The 20229-nt window shown below is 42.9% G+C and overlaps 7 protein-coding genes across 12 annotated transcripts; 4 read left to right on the plus strand and 3 right to left on the minus strand.

Moving 5' to 3' along the window:
* Nucleotides 1-35: 35 nt before the first annotated feature.
* Nucleotides 36-2411, plus strand: Taf6 (TBP-associated factor 6). Of its 4 annotated transcripts, none has more exons than XM_017179029.3 (5): nt 36-1003; nt 1068-1237; nt 1306-1767; nt 1821-2085; nt 2142-2411. In XM_017179029.3, the coding sequence occupies exons 1-5, from the start codon at nt 125-127 to the stop codon at nt 2226-2228; spliced, it is 1863 nt and encodes a 620-aa protein (XP_017034518.1). In that variant the 5' UTR covers nt 36-124; the 3' UTR covers nt 2229-2411. The 4 variants fall into 4 exon arrangements, with proteins under 4 accessions (XP_017034518.1, XP_070142176.1, XP_017034519.1 ...); XM_070286075.1 differs by having other exon boundaries at nt 1821-2079; nt 2129-2411; XM_017179030.3 differs by having other exon boundaries at nt 37-1003; nt 1821-2079.
* Nucleotides 2412-3479: 1068 nt separating this feature from the next.
* LOC108083243 (uncharacterized) lies at nt 3480-7067 on the plus strand. Its single transcript, XM_017178949.3, has 4 exons — nt 3480-3494; nt 3674-4131; nt 4200-4218; nt 5375-7067. The coding sequence occupies exons 2-4, from the start codon at nt 3928-3930 to the stop codon at nt 5683-5685; spliced, it is 534 nt and encodes a 177-aa protein (XP_017034438.2). The 5' UTR covers nt 3480-3494; nt 3674-3927; the 3' UTR covers nt 5686-7067.
* Nucleotides 7068-7385: 318 nt separating this feature from the next.
* Nucleotides 7386-8447, minus strand: lush. 2 transcript variants are annotated; one of them, XM_017178954.3, is made up of 4 exons: nt 8280-8447; nt 7872-8111; nt 7617-7767; nt 7386-7554 (listed from the first exon to the last, which is right to left on the minus strand). In XM_017178954.3, the coding sequence occupies exons 1-4, from the start codon at nt 8445-8447 to the stop codon at nt 7466-7468; spliced, it is 648 nt and encodes a 215-aa protein (XP_017034443.1). In that variant the 3' UTR covers nt 7386-7465. The 2 variants fall into 2 exon arrangements, with proteins under 2 accessions (XP_017034443.1, XP_017034444.1); XM_017178955.2 differs by having other exon boundaries at nt 7872-8116; nt 8280-8394.
* Nucleotides 8376-11989, minus strand: LOC108083250 (general odorant-binding protein lush-like). The gene is made up of 5 exons (XM_017178956.3): nt 11869-11989; nt 11726-11806; nt 8933-9211; nt 8624-8774; nt 8376-8563 (listed from the first exon to the last, which is right to left on the minus strand). Exons 3-5 carry the CDS (start codon nt 9152-9154, stop codon nt 8475-8477), a joined length of 462 nt encoding a protein of 153 aa, XP_017034445.1. The 5' UTR covers nt 9155-9211; nt 11726-11806; nt 11869-11989; the 3' UTR covers nt 8376-8474.
* Nucleotides 10019-14448, plus strand: LOC108083280 (trypsin-1). Its single transcript, XM_017179008.3, has 5 exons — nt 10019-10604; nt 10671-10825; nt 10883-11019; nt 11919-12498; nt 14077-14448. Exons 1-5 carry the CDS (start codon nt 10514-10516, stop codon nt 14347-14349), a joined length of 1236 nt encoding a protein of 411 aa, XP_017034497.1. The 5' UTR covers nt 10019-10513; the 3' UTR covers nt 14350-14448.
* On the minus strand, nt 14366-18265 carry Lon (Lon protease). Of its 2 annotated transcripts, none has more exons than XM_017179006.3 (9): nt 17797-18265; nt 17477-17732; nt 16942-17413; nt 16750-16879; nt 16386-16690; nt 15902-16324; nt 15109-15837; nt 14817-15006; nt 14366-14755 (listed from the first exon to the last, which is right to left on the minus strand). In XM_017179006.3, the coding sequence occupies exons 1-9, from the start codon at nt 18142-18144 to the stop codon at nt 14516-14518; spliced, it is 3093 nt and encodes a 1030-aa protein (XP_017034495.1). In that variant the 5' UTR covers nt 18145-18265; the 3' UTR covers nt 14366-14515. The 2 variants fall into 2 exon arrangements, with proteins under 2 accessions (XP_017034495.1, XP_017034496.1); XM_017179007.3 differs by having other exon boundaries at nt 16942-17359; nt 17797-18264.
* Nucleotides 18266-19051: 786 nt separating this feature from the next.
* PIG-F (phosphatidylinositol glycan anchor biosynthesis class F) lies at nt 19052-20163 on the plus strand. The gene has a single exon (XM_017179011.3). The coding sequence runs from the start codon at nt 19193-19195 to the stop codon at nt 19901-19903; it is 711 nt and encodes a 236-aa protein (XP_017034500.1). The 5' UTR covers nt 19052-19192; the 3' UTR covers nt 19904-20163.
* The last annotated feature ends 66 nt before the right edge of the window (nt 20164-20229 follow it).

Consider the following 20229-nt stretch of genomic DNA (forward strand, 5'->3'; position numbering starts at 1 on the left):
GCCTGGAAACGCACGCAGTGATGCCATCCTTTCCGTTTTTGAGCGACCAATGTTGCCAGACCAAGTTGGGAATATTTTTCTGCTCGGTAAACAATTTTGTTTTATTTTGTAAAAAGGCAAGGAAATGAGTGGGAAACCTGCAAAGGCGAACAGCGCCTCCATGCTGTACGGCTCCAGCATATCGGCGGAGTCCATGAAGGTGATCGCGGAAAGCATCGGCGTGGGCTCTTTGTCGGATGACGCCGCCAAGGAACTGGCCGAAGATGTGTCCATTAAACTGAAGAGAATTGTGCAGGATGCGGCGAAATTTATGCATCACGCCAAGCGACAGAAGCTCTCCGTGCGGGACATAGACATGTCCTTGAAGGTGCGTAATGTGGAGCCGCAGTATGGATTCGTGTCCAAGGACTTTATCCCCTTCCGCTTTGCATCCGGCGGCGGCCGAGAGCTGCATTTCACCGAGGACAAGGAGATCGACCTGAACGAGATCACGTCGAGCAACTCGGTGAAGATACCGCTGGACCTCACGCTACGTTCACATTGGTTTGTGGTGGAGGGGGTCCAGCCGACTGTCCCTGAGAATCCGCCGCCGCTCTCGAAGGACTCCCAGTTCCTGGACTCTGTTAACCCAGTGATCAAACTAGACCAGGGCCTGAACAAGGATGCGGCTGGCAAGCCCACCACCGGCAAGATCCACAAGCTTAAGAACGTGGAGACCATCCATGTCAAGCAGCTGGCCACGCACGAGTTGTCCGTGGAGCAGCAGCTGTACTACAAGGAAATCACCGAGGCCTGCGTGGGATCCGACGAGCCGAGAAGGGGCGAGGCGTTGCAGTCGCTGGGATCTGATCCCGGCCTGCACGAGATGCTGCCCCGCATGTGCACGTTCATCGCCGAGGGCGTCAAGGTCAATGTGGTGCAGAACAATCTGGCGCTGCTCATCTACCTCATGCGAATGGTGCGGGCGCTGCTGGACAATCCGTCTCTCTTTCTGGAGAAATACGTAGGCATCTATTGTTAAGACGTGGACTCATATAGATATCTAAGACTTGTTTCCTCTCCGATAGCTGCACGAACTGATACCCTCTGTGATGACTTGCATTGTGTCAAAGCAGCTTTGCATGAGGCCGGAACTGGACAATCACTGGGCGCTGCGAGACTTCGCCTCCCGCCTGATGGCCCAGATCTGCAAGACCTTCAACACCCTAACCAACAACCTGCAAACACGTGTGACGCGGTAACTATCCTTTTCATTGATATCAATTTCAATCAAAATTACTTTCTTGCGTTCCCTCAACTGTATAGCATCTTCAGCAAGGCCCTGCAGAACGACAAGACCCATCTGTCGTCGCTTTACGGCTCTATTGCCGGGCTATCGGAGCTGGGAGGAGAGGTTATCAAGGTGTTCATCATACCCCGTCTTAAGTTCATATCAGAACGCATCGAACCCCATCTGCTGGGCACCTCCATCAGCAACACAGATAAGACTGCCGCCGGCCACATACGTGCTATGCTGCAGAAGTGCTGTCCACCGATCCTCAAGCAGATGCGCGCCGCTCCTGATACGGCGGAGGAGTACAAGAACGACTTTGGCTTCCTTGGACCCTCGTTGTGCCAGGCGGTCGTAAAAGTACGTAACGCGCCAGCTACGAGCATTGTGACCCTTTCGTCCAACACCATCAACACGGCGCCCATCACGAGTGCAGCCCAAACGGCCACCACCATCGGGCGAGTGTCAATGCCCAGTACACAGGGACAGAGACAGGGGTAGGGAAATTGCTTAACTTTTAGTTTCTACACTAATACTATTTCATCTTCAGAAGTCCCGGGGTGTCGGCGTTGCCTCAGATTCGGGCCATTCAGACCAACCAGCCGCCGCAAAAGTTCGTCATTGTCACTCAGAACTCGCCGCAGCAACAGGGCCAGGCAAAAGTTGTGCGTCGGGGCAGCTCCCCGCACAGCGTTGTCCTCTCCGCGGCGTCCAACGGGGCCAATGCCTCCAACTCGAACTCCAATTCGAGTGGCGGTGGAAGCGGGAACGGCAACAGCCTCATCGCCACGCAACGGAGCAACGATAATGTGTGTGTTAGTGCCGGTAGCGAAGCGCCAGCAGATGATGGTATAACAGTTGAATCTTTCAGAGCGCCCTAGATGCCAGCTCGCTGATCATTGAGACGGAAATCGTGCGCGCCCCGCCAGAGCAGGACGATCTCTCGCATCTGGAGTAGCTAACGTTTGCGCGTAGCCTGAATAAACATTTCGTATATGGAATAAATCTAAGAAACAACGGGAACCTACCCCAAAAGTAGTCACTACACAGACAAAAAAATTTATATATCTATATCCTTTTTAAGTGGATTAAATTTTATAGGAATCGTTTCAATTGAAATACATCTGTCTTTAAATTCTAATTTGCGTAACAAACTTTTTCTATCCCGGGCACCCACAGGACACAACCAGTGACAATATTAAAGTAAGATGCGTAACGTCCTTACTTTTCATTTTCAACTTGAACTTTGAACTGAACCTGACTCCAGGGTTCATTGGACATTTTTTGAACATGCAGAATCTTGGCAACACAAAAGTGATAGCAACATGAGTAGATGTTGCTCAACATGTTCCTAGCCAGATTTGCATGGAATCGTTTTCTTGTGCATTCCAGCCATGTAAGATTTAGGTTTTTATACCCAATACTCACATAAATTGGAACATAATAGCCCAACCTTTATTTATTTTATTATCATACATAGGGTAAGGTGGGGTAAAGCCGACAGTGTGGGTAAACCCGACCTCCCTCTGTTTTCGAAAATCGGAAGCACTACGCAAAATAATATTAGTGTTGTCGTGTAGAGCATCGAAAACAATGAAAATGGTGGTATGACACCATTTTATTAGTCAACATTGAGATGGTCAAACGACAACAAGTTTGTTTTCACAATTTTGACTTTCATTTTTGTGCATAATTAACTGCAGGATATTTCTTTTTGTCAAAGTTATCGCATGAAAAGGTAAGTGGATTTAGATTCTTTGAATAAAGTCCTACAAAGTGCATATAAGTTTGGTTCATTTTTTTTCATAATTTCTTTTTTAATTGCGTTTTTATGAAAAATTACGTCGTGGGCAAATCCGACCTCTAAATAGTAAGGTAAATCCTGCCGCAAAAAATCCAAAAAAAAACAACAATCACACCAAAACCATCAACATCGCAGCCAACCAGACGTTCAACTCGAACCAAAAAACGCCAGCAAGCTATTTGAGCAGCGAATCAGATGATACTGATTAATTCTTTTGCTATTTTCATTTTTTTAATTCTATTATCTTTATTACCATTATATAACATAACTTTGATTGATATATCATTGCAAAAGCTATATTTAGGTTATATCTGTACTAAATCAAGCAAAAACATAGGCGGTCGGGTTTACCCCATCATTTTTGAACATAGCAAAAATGAACTTTTTCGTAAAACGCTTGTGTCTCAAAACTTTTCAAAGGTATGAATAAAATGCTATGCATAGAAAGTTGCGCAAAGGTCTAACCTTTAATTTGGTATATATAAAGACTTGATCCGATGTAAAATAAGCATTTTATAGCCAAAACCATTTACTAGGTCGGCTTTACCCCACCTTACCCTAATATTTTGTATTACTAAATAGGTTCATTTTGTTTCCAGTGCACACCATTCAACCCAAGTACATTCAAAAACCTGGCTACGCAGCTACCACGCATGTGCGAGCCTGTGCCTCTCAAGTGGCTGGTTATTGATTTTTCCACCACATTCCACGGCAGACGCACAAAGAGCTCTGCTCAACAGTCCTTACAGTACATACCGATACCCAACGGAGGACAAAGGCCCAGCACGGACCATTTCTTGCGGAATTTTCAAAACTCCTAGGAAAACTATAAAAGAAAAAAAAAAAAACAAAAATGCATGCCAGATTTGCGGATCCCGAACCTGCGTCTCCGGATAGTCCGGATGGAATCGAAACGGAGTCCCTGGAAGCCCGAATCGAGGCGTTTAAACAGAATCCCCAGAACATGGACGCTCTGCGGGAGGTGCTCGATGATGTAGTCCAGCGAGCTGAGACGGAGGCCAACAGGCGAGTTGTTGAGAGCCAGAAATCGCAACAGGTTGACTACGCATATTTGACTATAATTCAAGCTACATAGACTTAAGCACTTTTAACTTCTTTTTACAGGGCAAGGAAAAGCGACAGAGTAAGTACCCGCCGTGCGGTTCAATAACTTGTATTGCTTTTTAGCTTCTGTGACATTCCCCCTATGGCCGCCGCATCTTGGCTTTGCTCCTTGTAGGCTGTGTGTGTGTGAAAATCGAACAAAGAAGGTTGAAAGGTTGCTTAAAGCCTTGAATGTGTGCCAAGAATCGAGGGCAGGCTCGAACCAAGCATACAAAGCAGCTGTCCAAGTGCATTAATCTTAGCCTTCGCGCTTTGTGCAGCGTTGACAAAGGATCAGAGTTCGCGATGGGTTCATAGATGCATAGGGCCAGTTCACAAAAAAGCATGAATCGAAGGTTGAAAATGTTTATACATATATGTATGCATATTTTGTACATTATATACTTCATGTAAATACATATATGTATAATTGTTTTCAAAGATTTTATTTCAATATAATGGGATAAACTTATTCAGTTTTTTAACAAATAAAACACAAATCCGTTGCATCCTTTTCCTTTTAATAAACGTCTTATTGTTTAAGTAACCCAGTGAACCAACAGACCGTAATAAAACGAAATTATCGCTAAATACATTCGTAAACGCACTATATAAATCTGCGAGTTTTGACGAATTCTCACTAAATTAAACGGCAAACGGACTCAGATAAGAACATTTACTAAACAAAAACTGAGAGAGATATGCATATTTCAACCTTCATGCCAGTTTTTACTTATTTTTGTTGATTTAAACATAAATATATTAGAATTGTCTCGCCGATATCATTAAAGACTCTTAGATGATCCTTGGATCCTTCGAGCTTTAGAAAATGAAACTTACACTGTGTGACCTGTGATTGGTTTTCGGATCTTGGATCTTTTGGACTTAAAGTCGATGTACTAATGGAAAGTAAAGAGTTTGTCCGGACCATATAGGGGCATAATCAGGCCATTTTAGGATTGACTATAAGCCATACCAGGAGCCTGAAAGAGCCTAAATGGGGGGAAGTAAGGTGGCAGATGCCATTAGCGGCGGAAGGTCCAGTAATTACTACAACATTTTTCCCCTGTCGAATGTGCCAGTTCGAATTGCATGACCATATTTTGTTGCACTTAACTTGTCTTTTGCCTTCTCACTGAACTTGGTTTTCGTTTTCTCGTATTTTTTGCTCTCTGCATGATGCACTAATCTCTCAGGTTTCGCCATACCAGATTTTAAGAACGGCAAGGTGGTGAACCGTGCCCGCGGATTCGTGGTGCGTATCTTCGATGCAATCTGCAATTGTGCCAATAACAATGCAGCGGCGGCCACGACGCGCTTCAAACTGAGGAGCAACAGTGGAGGAGGCGGCGGAGTTGCAGGGGCCTCTGGCAATGGCAAGCGACAGCAGTCCCAGGATGAGCCAGAGACCCTGATCCTAACCAAAAAAAAACCCTCCGAAGGAAAGAAGAAGAAGGGCGTCAGCATGGCCGATGACGTTCAGGCTGGAGTTCGACTAATGGACTAGGCTAGCAATAAAGGATGAGTGTGATCCTAACATAATCAAAACTATAACCATCTCCGCCCCGCAAACACGGTCTGTAGCCCATCAACCAACATCTTGTTTCATCCTAAGTCCTAAAGGTTTTAAGGGCCTTGCCCAGAAGCATTTCTTTTGCTCAAAAGTCGAAGCACAACAAAAAATTCCACTTTGTCTTCCCCTGAAGACCTAAATTATCATATAAGATATTAAGCCTCGAAACGTTTCCAAGTCTAGCCAGTTCAAAACCATACATGGTTTATAATTTATATTTATTATCAATTATAAATTTCTATTCAAATTCGATTTATTTAATTAGAAGCTCCCAAAAGATGTTATGATAATCATATTATCAAACCAAGAACCACTGATTATCAGGAGGTATTCTTAACATTTAAAAAAAAGGCTTCTACCCGAAAAGATGTGACCAAAAATATGTTTGGTTTTAGAATTTATATTGTCCGTCTTTAATTTTCAAATGATATCGACTTGGAAACGTTGATGGGCAGCTTTAGCTCTATACTTTATTATTTGTAAAACCTAAATGTGATCCCCGATGGAAATTTAAGCAAAAGAACTCGAAGCACAAACCACTACGTGGTTAGATAGGGAAAGAGAAATGTCGTATATAGTATATATGTCTAACTTTATCTTCGAGGCTATCCCACGCACAACACAATCAAATGTAGACGTTACAGAATCCCAGGTGGTACCAATGCCAAGTTGAACAACGGGCCTGTCAATCTCCACCTAATTATAACTGTACGATATATCAAATTATATACCAACATATATGTGTATACCTAGGCGTGTGCCGCGATTCTATTTAGATGGGTGTGTAGTAGTTACAAAATATTTTCAAACAAGCTAACAAGAGGTTCAATATACAAGCATGAATGTGTACTGATTTTATATACAATGTAACTAACTAACTAACTATTATAAACATACATGAATGTGGACATGTTTAGACCTTTAGTTGATTACACTGAGCCACCTCCTAAGAGCCGCACCGGTTTCCTCCAACATCCTCCTCATCAATGTCACCAGAAACCACAACAAAAAACACGCTTTATACCGATATATTTTGTGAGGCCCTTTTTGAGAGATCTATAAAGACACTATTCTATACCGAATCCGAAACTTGAGGAGATTAGTATGAGAAATGCATAGCTAACGGGAGAATGAGAACTTTGTACACGTATTTGCAAGGCAACAATTTTGTATGAGATTTCGCATTTATTTTGTAACCTCCCAAATGCAAAGATCTGCCTGAGTTTAAATGTGTTGCTATATAAAAAAGCCAAGTGAATATTTATAAATTATAAACTGTACAAGTATGCGTAATGCAAGTATAACACTGTTGTATTTAGTTAACAATATCAGCAATAAAGAGTAACAATGTTTGAAATCAAATTGAGACTTTTGACTATTTAACCTTTTTATATTTTTCGAGACTTTTTCAGTTTAAAGATATGAATATTGGACTCTTTTAAATCGCCAGCCATCCAAGTGAAACGCTGGCTTTTATAGGCCCCAGCCACAGACAAAAGATAAGATGCCTAACGCTATAGAACTGGTTCCAGACACAATAAAAATTTGTGCGAGTCTAGCTAGGTCGCATCTTATACCATTTCTACACCAGTGATATACAAGTCCTGTAACCAAGAAATTGCTTTATTCACTTTTTTTTATGAAACTGTTAAGGTGCGAATTAATAAAATGCTTCGAAAAATGTGTCTGCCTTGAATCCTCATAGGTATTTAACCTACGGCCACTTGAAAGTTCCTTCCGCGTTGGCAGCCAGGCACTTGGCTGTTTGAAAAACCCTCTCGCACGACTCCTTGTAAGGCTTATCTGCGGGTGTCAACCACAACTGAGGATTAATAAAGAAAATTCAGAAATCAAAAAGCACTTACGCGCATCCCTGCAGGCCTCCACTGACCGTCGGGTGACCTCTAACATCTCTGTAGGCACCAGATGGGGAAGCTGCGCCAGCGCCTTTGCGGCATTGAACTCTCCTTTTTTATTCACCGTGCCTGCCATTAGGGATACGCACTTGGTATAACACTGAAGCAAAAACATAAAGTAAATATTATGTTCAGTGGATAGTGATATACCTTTAAAGGTTCAAGGATACTCTACAACAAACACGATGTTAACTTCTTACTCACCATTAAATCGTGTGATGGTTCAAAACTAAAATCTCCATCTCGCAGCCGATCTAAATCCTCATTACGAAGCTTAAACTTGGGGGCACAGCCACTTCTTATCATGTCCAGCGAGGACATAAACTGATCCATGGTCATGGTCATTCCTGGCTCCAGCAAGACCAGAACCTGCAGGACAATGGCCAGCAAGGCGAATGATCGTCGTTTCCAATGTTTCATTGTGGCGGGAACAACAAATGTCGACTATTCTACGGAAGGGGAACCTTTATAGGGTCTTTATTGGGTTGACCAGGTGGCAATTAAAAGCCAGCTCCGGTAATTAAGCAACGCACTTGCACGCCATTTTTAACCAGTTAACAAATCGGAAGCTGCATGCGATATATGTACATCGTAGTATTCATATGTACTTACCGTAATGTGTGCTCTCCCTCGTATCTTTAAAGTAAATAATTTGGAACTTTTAAATAAAATCACTTTCTTTAATAGCCTATAAAGTATTATACAATATAGGATGTAAGAAGTTAATTTATTAGCTCTTATTGATTGGAAGATGCCACTATGATGGCTTTTTTGAATCATATTATGCAACAACCAATTCCTGTTAACCTAAGGCCATCTAAATAATCCTTCGCCATTTTCAGCCAGGCACTTGGTTGTTTGGTAAACCCTTTCGCAAGGCTCCTTGAATGCTTTATCTGCGGTTGACCAATTATATAAGATGTGTTAAAAAGGTCTAAGACTGAAGCTTTACTTACGCGCATCCTTGCAGGCCACCACCGACCTCTTGGACATATCCATCATTTCCGTCGGAACCAAATAGGGGAGCTGGGCCAGCGCCTTTGCGGCGTTGAACTCTCCTTTTTTATTAACCGTGCCAACCATCAGGGATATACATTTTGTATAGCACTGGAAAAAAATGTACTTAAGTGACAGCCGAAAGTTTGAATCCCTAAAACATTTGTACTACTGATGATCATCCACCGCCGAGTCCATGCAGATTAGTCTCTCGGGCTTAGAGTCATCTTGATCTGCTGCATATAAAGATTTTGTTGCACCAGACCTACCATTAAATCGTGCGAAGGCTCAAAATTCAAATCACCTACGCGCAGGCGATCGAGATCTTCAACACTAATTTTAAATTTGGGCGCACATCCATTGCGCATCATATCCAGCGAGCTCATGAACTGATCCATGGTCATTGCCATTCCGGGAAAGGGTAGCAGTAAACCAAGCACCAGCAGGATAATGACCAACAAGGCGGACGAATGTCGTATCCTATACTTCATAATGACGGAAACGAAATACGTCGACAAGCCTGTGAAGGGTGGCCTTTATAGACCAACCTATTGAACGGATCAGGTGGCTATTAAATGGGCGGGACTGGTAATTAATCAAGAAAGAATTACCCTATAGGACAGCAAAACTTTAATATGCACGCCTTGTACCCCATAAAGTGCAATTAATGTCAGACTTAACAACAGGCCTGTCTATATCCCTCTAATTATAAGAGTGCGATATGACAAATTAGGTTATTAAGTTAACGATAGGAGCAACAGGGTGTAAAAAGGTTTAAATTGGACCATCTCTCTATTGCATCTACCATATACCGGAATGGATCTGATCGGTCCACCTACCAGAAAAAAACTAAGAATATATTCAACAGTATATCAAATCAATTTATGTACTGGGACCAGTTTACAGAAAAGGAAAAGTCGCCAAAAACAACATCTAAGTGTGTTAGGTTTTTGGTTATTGTTTTTGCTTATCGAGGTCTAATTTAATACACAATAATATTAGGACTTTATTTTGAAATTATAAGCAAGTGCTGCAAATATGGTATGTTTTTACATTATATATTTATTTTAAACGTATTTAAAGTAAACTATTTAGTCGTGATGTGTGTAGTTTTTAGATATTATATGACAGAACCTTTCCTGATTCCAGTTTTCGCATGCAACTTGTAACTTATTACTGTTTTGATGTGCAAGCGTCAAACAGCAATTAAATATAGAAAATACAAATTCGTAACGTCTTACTTCTATGGAAGCAAAACCCACCGGACCGGATCATTAGCAATGCACATCACGTTTCCCTCGCCTGGAATTGGAGAATCGGAGTGGATCATCAATTCGAAACTGTGCCCCTGGAGCCAAGTTGCGTCATACTTGGTTGTAGCTCAGTTGTAGTTTGCAACATTTTGATAAAATACCATGCGAAATTGGGTCTATCCTCATAAGCATTAAAGGGGACCGGCATTACAGCGGCTCGCTCTCTCAGTCCGGAGATAAGCCAAACGCAGAAAGTACTCAGAGTACTTTAGCATTCATGATAACTACGAAGTATATAAGTGGCAGTTCCTATCCCAGAGAGCTTCTGTCTGCGAACCGAGCTTACAGCTACGCGACGGGACTGGTCGTCTCTTTATAAGCCAGGAAAACCCGAAAGTGCCAACGCACCGATCAAGTTCATAAACAGGGCTCAAGGTAAGAAATAAGTTAGCTGATCCCACCTGAGTAGCTACACTAAGTAGCTATATACAGTCGGATCAGTAGCGCCGGAGAATTGCGCATAGCAGAGCGGGTTTAACTGTCAACGGAAGCGGCACGCGATAAAAAAAAGTCTAATAGTTGGCAAAAAATCTCAAAATGAAGGCCTTTTTCTGGACTTCATTGGCTCTACTGGGCTTTGTGAGCTTCCAACAGGTGTTGGCCAAAACTGTGTCCAGTGATTACATAGGTAAGCTTGTATTTTTTCTAATACACAATAAGATAAGCTAATTATCAGCTATCAATTACTATAAAGACCTTCTCGACTTGAGCGATAATGATGAGTTCCAATGGGGAGAGTCCGAAAACCAACTATACAGCCAAGGAAATCACAGCAAGGAAAATGGCGATGCGAATTATCTGACACACCACCGTCTTAACAAGCGACAAGCTCCCGCCTCCCAGTTGCTGGTGAGTCATCTCATCAAATTTGCGTATCTTCATAATAACTATATTTATCATGTGTAGGAGAACAAGGATTATGGTCCCTGCAGCACTCCGCTGGGTGAATCTGGCCGCTGTCGACACATCATCTACTGCCGCATGCCGGAGCTCAAGAATGATGTATGGCGCCTAGTCTCCCAGCTATGCATAATTGAGAAAAGGTGGGTTGAAGAACCGGAACCGGAATATTCCGTAATACACTTTTCCAAAGGTTTTTCATGCGGTTAACTCAATCAATTTCAGGGTTTTGAGATAAAAGTACAATATATACTACTGATTTTGGGTACTTTTAAGGTGCTGTAACATCAATACAAGTTGTTTTCAAAAGGATGTTACAACATCTCAGAGAAAAATTCTTGCCACTCAAAAAAAAAAATTGTTTTTAAAATTTTTAAAAACTTCATGGGTTTTTGAGATATTTGCTTTTGAATTTAGATCGTCATTTTTCGCAAGACACCTCTTGTATTATCTTATAAAATATTACATTATTTTGAACTACTGGACCTTTCATTTGGCAGTCCAAAACTTTGATTTATTCGAACTCGTTAGCATCACTGGCTTAGATATTAATTCAAAAGAAGAACAATATTTTGTGATAACATAAGGATCGTTTTTAAAAAAACAATCGTATTTAAGTTACAGCACCTCAAACGTACCCTTAAACCGTAATTTTGACACTTTTAAAATGGAATATCTCAATAACGCGACGTTTTACATATATGTATATAACTTTCTGAGGTCGGATTCGAGTTCATCAGAATCCTTTCGGTTCTTATATCCAAAAAGATGTGGGCCTGTGTAATATTAAGCGCGATATTTTTACTATACTTCATGTTGGAATTTTATCCATATATGTTTAATACTTACGATAGGATTGGATGCGCGCTGTTGCTATTGTCACAACTCGTTAGTGATAAAAAAGTTATATACATTTTAACGAAACTTGATCTGGGTTTAGTTTAAACAATATATAAAATCCCCTACACTGGCTTTTATAATCTTTAACTTACTTATCAAGCTCGTACTTAATCACAGTCCTAAATATGTACTTCCTCCGTAGCTCCATAGGCATTTGCTGTACTGATCAGATGACCAGCAACCGCTTAAGCCCGCAGATCGTGACCAGCCAAGATCAGGACGAGCCGCGCATCGTGAACAAACCGGAGCAGCGTGGCTGTGGGATTACCACTAGGCAATACCCCAGGCTCACTGGAGGCCGGCCAGCCGAACCGGACGAGTGGCCCTGGATGGCAGCCCTACTAAGGGAGGGTCTTCCCTTCGTGTGGTGCGGTGGTGCCCTGATCACCGACCGCCATGTCCTCACCGCCGCCCACTGCATCCACGGCAAGAAAAAGGAGGATATCTTTGTCCGATTGGGCGAGTACAACACTCACATGGTGAATGAGACGAGGGCGAGGGATTTCCGCATTGCCAATATGGTCCTTCACATTGATTTCAATCCACAAAACTACGATAATGATATTGCCATTATCCGGATCGACCGAGCTACGCTATTCAACACCTACATCTGGCCAGTTTGCATGCCACCGGTGAATGAGGATTGGACGGGGAGGAACGCCATTGTTACGGGTTGGGGCACTCAGATGTTCGGTGGGCCTCATTCAAACATACTAATGGAGGTGAGTATTATATTATTGCCTACTTTAATTTTAGCTTAGACCAGGGCATTTCGGCAGAAAAGTCTGCCGCGGCCAAAAAAGTAAAAGTTCTTAAAAATCTTTTCTTTTTTGTTTAATAGTTACATTAAGAAGTGTTTTAAAAAGATATCGAAGTTTTCGAAAGCAATGTAGCTTAAACTTGATTTTCCTTTTTTTTTTTATGGAAAACATCATAAAAGGTCATGTTTTTTGGTTGATAACACCTTTTAAACCAGAGGCATTATGCTATTATTTTTTCCTTTTTACTTGTACATTACAAAAGAAAATAAGCGATTTGCAATAACAGTTCAATTTTTTATTGTCGCTTTCTTTTATGAATTGAATTAAACTAAGAATGCTAATCATTAAAAAAAAATCCATTTTTAATTGGCATTAGTGCAAAATTATTCCCATTAAAAGCCGCTGGATCTTTAGAAATTTTTGCGGTTGAATTGGTCGACCTCAAAAACCATCTCCGTTTTTATTGCGTGTGAATTTTGCAAAAACCTTAAAACAGAAAAATTAACCAAATTTAATATTTGGACCAATGAAAGGAGCTAAATAAAACGCTAAATGTTACGACCTTCAAAAAGCGTTTTCCTTTCTACAGTATATTATAGAGAACACTTTCTCTGGCTCCAGACTCGCTTGTGTACTGTCGTTTCTTTATCTATTTTTATCTAAAGTAACCGTAGCAACTGTAACTTTTAAAACGTTTATAATAATAATACATTAAAGTTTTTAACCTTATAAGGCAACCTTAAGGGGGGATATACATGTAAACCAAAATTTTTTGGGCAAATTTTTTTTTTGGTTTAAAAAATAGTTAATTATTTAAAGAATATAGTGTGTAAGTTTCATAATCGAATTCCAACTCTAAGTGCCTCAAATCAAGTATGCACGCAAGGTTCACAAGTGTTAACGTGGGCGCATCAAAAACTTTAAACGTCTTTTTCTCAGCTTCTAATTTTTGAATTTCTACCTATGCTATGGACACGATTCCCAAAAAACTATGTAACATATCGGAGTGAATCAAAAATTATTATGATCAGCATGAAATTATCTTCTATTTGAACCTACATGGTTGTTATAAAACTGAGTATTACTATTTTTTAAGAGGGTGGGAAGTGAAAACTGATCACCTAAAAATGGCATTTTTTCCGTCAAATCAAAATTTATTTTTTTCGTCTTGATTTCTCTTTGATTTTTTAGGTTCAAATAGAAGATAAAGGTGTAATGAATACAAAAAAATTTAGTTTACGGATTTCGGACAGGAATTACGAGCTCTATCGTGTCCATAGCACGGCAACTCGAAGCTCGAGGCGCTACGGCATATGTTCCATAAGTCCGCCATTTTATAAAATATTGTTTATAACTAATTTTTTTTATCATCTCTAATTCTACTTTTAACTATTTCCAAAGTTTCACGACGATTTCTTGACTATTTCTTATAAAAAAAAATTCACGAAAAATGGCCAAATTTTGACCGCTTACATGTATATCCCCCCTTAATAGCTCGTTATAGAATCTAATAAAAATAAAATATTTGTCCACTTTTAGGTCAACCTACCAGTTTGGAAGCAGTCCGAATGTCGCGCCGCCTTAGTTCAGCACGTTCCTGACACCGCCCTGTGTGCTGGATTTCCCGATGGTGGACAGGACTCCTGTCAGGGCGATAGCGGGGGACCGCTGCTAGTACAGCTTCCCAATCAGCGCTGGGTCACCATTGGCATCGTGTCCTGGGGCGTCGGCTGCGGCCAGCGCGGCCGTCCGGGTATTTACACCCGTGTGGATCGCTACTTGGATTGGATTTTGGCCAACGCGGATACCTAAGGTATAAGCCGGGCTGTTGATAGTTTGTCAGTGCATTCAATTTACTTGGCATTATGTTAAACAAATGCTACGACCTAAATACACGAATTAACCTGATAACGATTGATGTCAATATCAAAAATATGCACACCAGAACCCCGGAACAACCCCCTAGCTAAGACTATAGTTAATGCCAAGCCTCTGCCTTGGCCGCGGCCGCGCTGGAGACCTTTCGCTGTAGCGGCTCGTGCTCGACTTCGGTTTTGCTCGTCGTCTTGGTGGCATCGGAGAAGGCTATTTTATAGACATCGTCGTAGGTGGCGGCGAAGTGCACCTCTAGCCCCTCGGTAATATATGAAGGCAGCTCCTCGAAGTCCTTCTTGTTATCGACGGGCAGGATTAGGCAGTTGACACCACTACGACGGGCCTGAAAAGAGGAAGAACCCATTTGTAGCCCACAACAAGATGTATTTATAGGGTTAGCTTACGGCAATGGTCTTCTCTTTGATGCCTCCAACGGGAAGAACTTTTCCCTTCAGCGACACTTCACCTGTCATTGCCACATCTTGCCGCACTGGCTTTCCCGTGGCCAGGGACACCAGGGCTGTGATGAGGGTGATGCCAGCGCTGGGCCCATCTTTGGGTGTTGCACCCTCGGGCACGTGGACGTGGATATGCCTATAAAGACCATGAAACGTTGTAGTATTTCAATTGGGGAAAACGGAGCCGGAACCCATGAAGGGATAAACAACTTGGCCTTCTATTTTTTGCAACACTCACTCTTTCTCCAGGAACAGATTCTTTGGATCCAGCGAGTGCAAAAAGTTACGCGCCACGGTCAACGCAATTTGGGCCGACTCCTTCATGACATCCCCCAGATTTCCGGTGATGTGCAAGGTGCCACCAGCAGCAGGCGTGTCCGCTTTCTCTCCATAACGTATGTGTCGCTTGGATGTCTCGATGTAGAGCGAGGAGCCTCCCATGGCCGTCCAGGCCAGACCCATGACCACGCCAACCGGCGTGGTTTCGTACATGCGATCCGAGCTAAAGATCTGCTTGCCCAGGAATGTCGTCAAGTTGTCTGCGTTGACTGGGAAGTGCTCGCCCTCCTTCTTGACCAGCCGGAAGGCCACCTTCCGAATGACCTTTTCGATGTGCTTTTGCAGATTGCGAACGCCGGACTCCCGGCAATAGCTGCGGATCAGCATGTTCAAGGCGTCCTCGCTGATGTTTATCTGCTTATCCGTCAGTCCGCAGTCTTTCATGGCCTGCGGCATCAGGTACTGGCGGGCTATAGCGATCTTCTCCTCCGCCACATATCCAGACATCTCAATCAACTCCATGCGATCCCTCAGCGGCTCGGGGATGGTGTCGATCACGTTGGCCGTGCAGATGAAGAGGACTCGCGACAAGTCCACTGGAACGTCCAGATAGTGGTCCAGGAAATTGGCGTTCTGTTCAGGATCAAGGAGTTCCAGCAAGGCCGAGCTGGGATCGCCCTGATAACCCCTTTATAAATTTACATTTTATAAAACATTGGACTTTTATGGTATTTTTTTAGTTTTGTCCTTACTTGCCAATCTTGTCCACCTCGTCGATGAGAACCAGAGGATTCTCGATCTTGGTCTTCTTCAGGCACTGAATCAGCTTGCCTGGCATGGCACCCACATAGGTACGCCGGTGTCCCTTGATCTCGGCCACGTCCGTCATTCCGCCCACACTGAAGCGGAAGTACTCTCGGTTCAAGGCCCGAGCGATGGACTTGGCTATACTGGTCTTGCCCACGCCGGGAGGCCCATGGAAGCACAGTATCTTGCCTTGGGTGGTGCCTTTTAGGGAACTGACGGCAATGAACTCCAAAATACGCTTCTTGATGTCCTCCATGCCATAGTGGTCGTTGTTTAGGATTTCGGTGGCCTTGTCCAGACATAGATTTTCGGTGCTGATCACTCCCCAGGGCAGGGATGTGAGCCAGTCGAGGTAGTTGCGGGTTACACTACGTATTAAAGGATAGTTTTTTATGAACTAAGTCTTTTCAGAACGTTCTTAATACTCACTTGAACTCAGAGCTGTGACTCTCCAGGAAGTTTAGCTTGGCCAGCTCCTCGTCAATAACCGTCATTATGCTTTCAGGAACGGTTTTATCCTTTAGTTTTTCGCGATACTTCTCGCCAATGGCGTCTTTGTCGTCTTTTTCGATACCCAGCTCCTTTTTGATTACCTTCAGCTGCTCCTGAAGTATATACTTACGATGCTGCTGCTTGACCTTCTCTTCCACCTCGCGACCAATCTTCTGCTGCAGTCGCGACAGTTCCAGCTCCTTCTTCAGCAGAGTCAAGGCCAGCTGCAGGCGTTCTGGAATCTGACAATCGAAAATAACTTTAGAAAATATATTACAGCACTGACGACACTCTCAATTACATCCGTTTCTTCGAGGATCTTTTGGAGCTCAGCGGGCTCGCCAGCCGAAAGGGAAGCTCCCAGGTCGCAAAGATAAATTGGATTGTCAACGATTCTTTGGTTCTGGTGTAGCATCTGCTGGAGACTTTCCCTAGAACAAGGCATACAAGTATGATAAGTCGGCCGCCTGGTTTCTATTTCAGGGTGACTTACCTATACAATGGATTCATAGTTATAATATCCCGAAGAGTCTTGATTATTTCCTGGGTCAGGGCCTTGACTTCTTCGGTTTGCTTGTAGACCGGTTGCTTAACGTTTTCAACCTCCACAATGAGCACTGGCAGGGGGCTCGACGATGTTTTTGCGGCAACTCCTTCGACATCAGCCTCGGCAATGGCTTCGGCCTCCACTTTTTTTTCTTCCACGGGAGGCTTGGGCACACTCACGTGCTCGACTTTGCCTGACCGCAATGGCGGCTCCTGTGTCTCTTTCTGAACCATTTCCTCCTGGGCTGCCGGTTCGTTTAATTTTCCAGCCTGTCGCCTTGGAACCCTTCCACGGGGCTTGCGGGTCGACTCGTATCGCGACCTCGCTGGCGCTGCCTCGGCTTGATCAGTCGATTGATCTTCAGCTGGGATGTTTAATTTAATATTAAATAGTGGATAATGCAAAGTTGTCATTTTCACTAAGATCAAGAACATATGTATGTCACAACATGTGGGCGCTTAGTGTATGTCGGGGCGCTTACCGGGCTTGGGAGTCGGCAGATCCTCGATGACCTGTCCTGTGATCCGAATGCGTCGATGAGCAACGACCACCATGCGCAACTTGTCGCCCAGGTCCTGCAGCTCCTGAATTTGCGCAAAGGTGCCGATGCTATAGACATCATCCAAGTTGTGGATCAGCTCCTCCTCGCCATCGGTTTTCTTGAGAAAGACGCCCACGTAGGGTTGGTTTAGCTTTACCTTGCGTCGCAGCAGTTCCATGACGATGGGATTGGAAACCTTGGGAATAAGTGTGCGCATAATTAGCAATGATATTCTATTAAGGAACGTCCGATAACGTTACCTCCACAATCTTCATGAAGCGCGGAAACAGCGGATTCTTGCCCATTGCCAGTAGCGGAACGTGTGGCCATACGTCCGGAACCACCAGCGTGGCCGGCAGCTGCGAGTTCCGCTCGGCCATTAGTTCTATGCCCTGTCCCTCCTCCATCAAATCTTCCTCGGAGTCATCGCGCTTTCGGGCGTAGAAGCGCTTCACCATCATACTGGCTCCGTGAAAGCGCTGCAAGTGCGTCGCCCGATTCCGGTAGAGATGGATCAGGGAGCTGGGAGATGGCCGGTTTACGGACCACACCGACGTCGAGGCGATGCCCCGCACCATAGGACGCACTCGGATAGCGCGAGCTAACATCCTGTTAACAGTTCCACCTCGCAATTTACTTAGAAATAATTCAAAAACTATATAAAAACAATTTGCAGTCCAAATGTGTGTGGAGAGTGATTATGTGACAGCGGCCGATAAAATGACAGCAGATGGCAGTGTTGGAAATCGAATGCGCCTGACTCCTGCACAGTGGGCACACCAGAAAGTGCAGAATGATTAAAAACAGGGAAGGATTGTGAAATACTTTCAAAACACTGATGGTCAGAAAACTATACTCGTTTCAGTTCTTAATTTTTTTTAAATTTAAAAACAAATTATTAATTACAAAAATTGGCAATTACCTATAAATTAATATTAAATAAAATTAAAAAATTAAGGTTTCTTAATTTTAAATACAAGTTGAATTAAGGGATATGATTAAACACTGATGGTATTGTGAAATTCTGATAGATAATAATAACTATTTATGGATTTCAAGACAAATTAGTTCATTTTGAAAAATAAAATAAACAAATTAAAGTTTTTTAATTATCAATACAAATCGAACTAAGCTACTATCGCGAAATTAAAAGAAAAATTAAATATACATTTGTAAAACCTTGTTATTTTTCAAATATTGTAACATGAAATATACATAGTTTATATTTAAGAATTTGAAATAATGCTCTTATCATAGTAAATGTACACGAAATTTTAAAAATACAAATGTAAAGTGTACAATCTAAAAGTTAATTATTTCGATGTGGTTTAACAATTAGCAAATTACCTGAACGGTTTATTAAGATCTTTAAATATAATTGACTATTATATTATATAGCTGCAAATTTATATAAAGACCTATAAAATATAAAAAGGTTCGGTGTTTTTAAACATAAATGTTCACTACTTTTTTATATCTAGACAAACTCTATTTCATGTAATCTAGTATACCCTTGTATACAGGGTATTATTCCAACTGACATATAACGACACTTTGCACACTGTGCACCCAGTGCTGAAAAGCGGTGAGAAGGAAGAGCGACAGGAAGAGGCAGCAGAAAAGATTGTAGAAAATTGTATTCAACTGCATTTAACCATGGTTTCGCGATTCGACCAACAGAAGACCAAGCACCAGCTCTTCCATGTGTCCCTCAGCCTGGCCACCATTTTGATATGCATGACGTATATGCAGTATCGTCGGAACTGGGCTCATCTCGGCAGCTTCTGGGATTCGCTGGTAGTCCCAATTGTATTTATCGGCGAGCTCCTGAAAGTAGTTCTGGCGCGCTTCTACGGACGAATTGAGGATGGTGTTCTGACCGTGAAACAGCGGCAAAAGAAGGCCACATACTTCACACCGCGGGAGCTGCTCGGGGGCCTTACTCTGCAGTTCCTGTGCACGCTGCTGTATGCTTTTATCTGCATCATCCTGGGAGCACCGGTGCTGGGAAACTACGAACAGACCTTCGTGCTGGCTCTATTGATGACACTGCTCACAGTGTCGCCCACAGTCTTCCTCTTGGGAGGCGGTGGAGCCCTACAAGTTTGCTTCTGCGAGAAACCGGACTTTGTGACCAAGTGCGAGGACACGGCGCTGAATCTGTTCAAGTACAATGCGCTGGGCGGAATTCTAGGGGCCTGGGCCGGTAGTGTGGTGGCGCCGCTGGATTGGGGCCGTGACTGGCAGGCCTACCCGATACCAAACGTAATCGGAGCTCTTTTGGGTAGCGCCCTCGGCAACATCTACGCCTGCACACATGTTCTTTATGCTACGGCCCGGGTGTACATGACCAAGAAACGCTCCTAAGTCGAACAATAAATGCTACTGTCCTGCCACCAAGATTGTTACTTTGCGCTGCCACTGATATCCACAAAAGACAAACCCGCACTGAGCCACGTCATCTAATCCATCTCGTCTAGTCAGCAGCTTAGGAACTACCAAAAAGCAATTACCATACTTTAATGTTGTATATTTAAGCCTTTCCTTAGAATCTAATGTTAATGAATTCTTTTTTAAATCAATCAACTAATAAACTTACAAATTATGAATTTAATCACAAGCGAAAAGGATATTTTTGGTAATTTTCAAATGGTTCTATATATCTGTAAGACCAAGTCGTAGTTTCTTCCCAG

This window comes from Drosophila kikkawai, chromosome 3L (assembly GCF_030179895.1).
Source record: "Drosophila kikkawai strain 14028-0561.14 chromosome 3L, DkikHiC1v2, whole genome shotgun sequence".
NCBI classification, from domain to species: domain Eukaryota; kingdom Metazoa; phylum Arthropoda; class Insecta; order Diptera; family Drosophilidae; genus Drosophila; species Drosophila kikkawai.

Coding starts and splice junctions, on each gene's coding strand:
- Taf6 (XM_017179029.3), top strand. CDS start 125: ATGAGTGGGAAACCTGCAAAGGCGAACAGCGCCTCCATGCTGTACGGC. Junction 1,004..1,067: donor CTCTCTTTCTGGAGAAATAC/GTAGGCATCTAT, acceptor CCTCTCCGATAG/CTGCACGAACTGATACCCTC. Junction 1,768..1,820: donor ACACAGGGACAGAGACAGGG/GTAGGGAAATTG, acceptor TTTCATCTTCAG/AAGTCCCGGGGTGTCGGCGT.
- LOC108083243 (XM_017178949.3), top strand. CDS start 3,928: ATGCATGCCAGATTTGCGGATCCCGAACCTGCGTCTCCGGATAGTCCG.
- lush (XM_017178954.3), bottom strand. CDS start 8,447: ATGATTCAAAAAAGCCATCATAGTGGCATCTTCCAATCAATAAGAGCT. Junction 8,112..8,279: donor GAGGGAGAGCACACATTACG/GTAAGTACATAT, acceptor TCCGTAGAATAG/TCGACATTTGTTGTTCCCGC. Junction 7,768..7,871: donor AACCATCACACGATTTAATG/GTGAGTAAGAAG, acceptor TTTTTGCTTCAG/TGTTATACCAAGTGCGTATC.
- LOC108083250 (XM_017178956.3), bottom strand. CDS start 9,154: ATGAAGTATAGGATACGACATTCGTCCGCCTTGTTGGTCATTATCCTG. Junction 8,775..8,932: donor AGCCTTCGCACGATTTAATG/GTAGGTCTGGTG, acceptor ATTTTTTTCCAG/TGCTATACAAAATGTATATC. Junction 8,564..8,623: donor GGTGGCCTGCAAGGATGCGC/GTAAGTAAAGCT, acceptor GGTCAACCGCAG/ATAAAGCATTCAAGGAGCCT.
- LOC108083280 (XM_017179008.3), top strand. CDS start 10,514: ATGAAGGCCTTTTTCTGGACTTCATTGGCTCTACTGGGCTTTGTGAGC. Junction 10,826..10,882: donor CTCCCGCCTCCCAGTTGCTG/GTGAGTCATCTC, acceptor TATCATGTGTAG/GAGAACAAGGATTATGGTCC. Junction 12,499..14,076: donor ATTCAAACATACTAATGGAG/GTGAGTATTATA, acceptor GTCCACTTTTAG/GTCAACCTACCAGTTTGGAA.
- Lon (XM_017179006.3), bottom strand. CDS start 18,144: ATGTTAGCTCGCGCTATCCGAGTGCGTCCTATGGTGCGGGGCATCGCC. Junction 17,414..17,476: donor TCTGCCGACTCCCAAGCCCG/GTAAGCGCCCCG, acceptor TCTTGATCTTAG/TGAAAATGACAACTTTGCAT. Junction 15,007..15,108: donor AATCTGTTCCTGGAGAAAGA/GTGAGTGTTGCA, acceptor TGGTCTTTATAG/GCATATCCACGTCCACGTGC.
- PIG-F (XM_017179011.3), top strand. CDS start 19,193: ATGGTTTCGCGATTCGACCAACAGAAGACCAAGCACCAGCTCTTCCAT.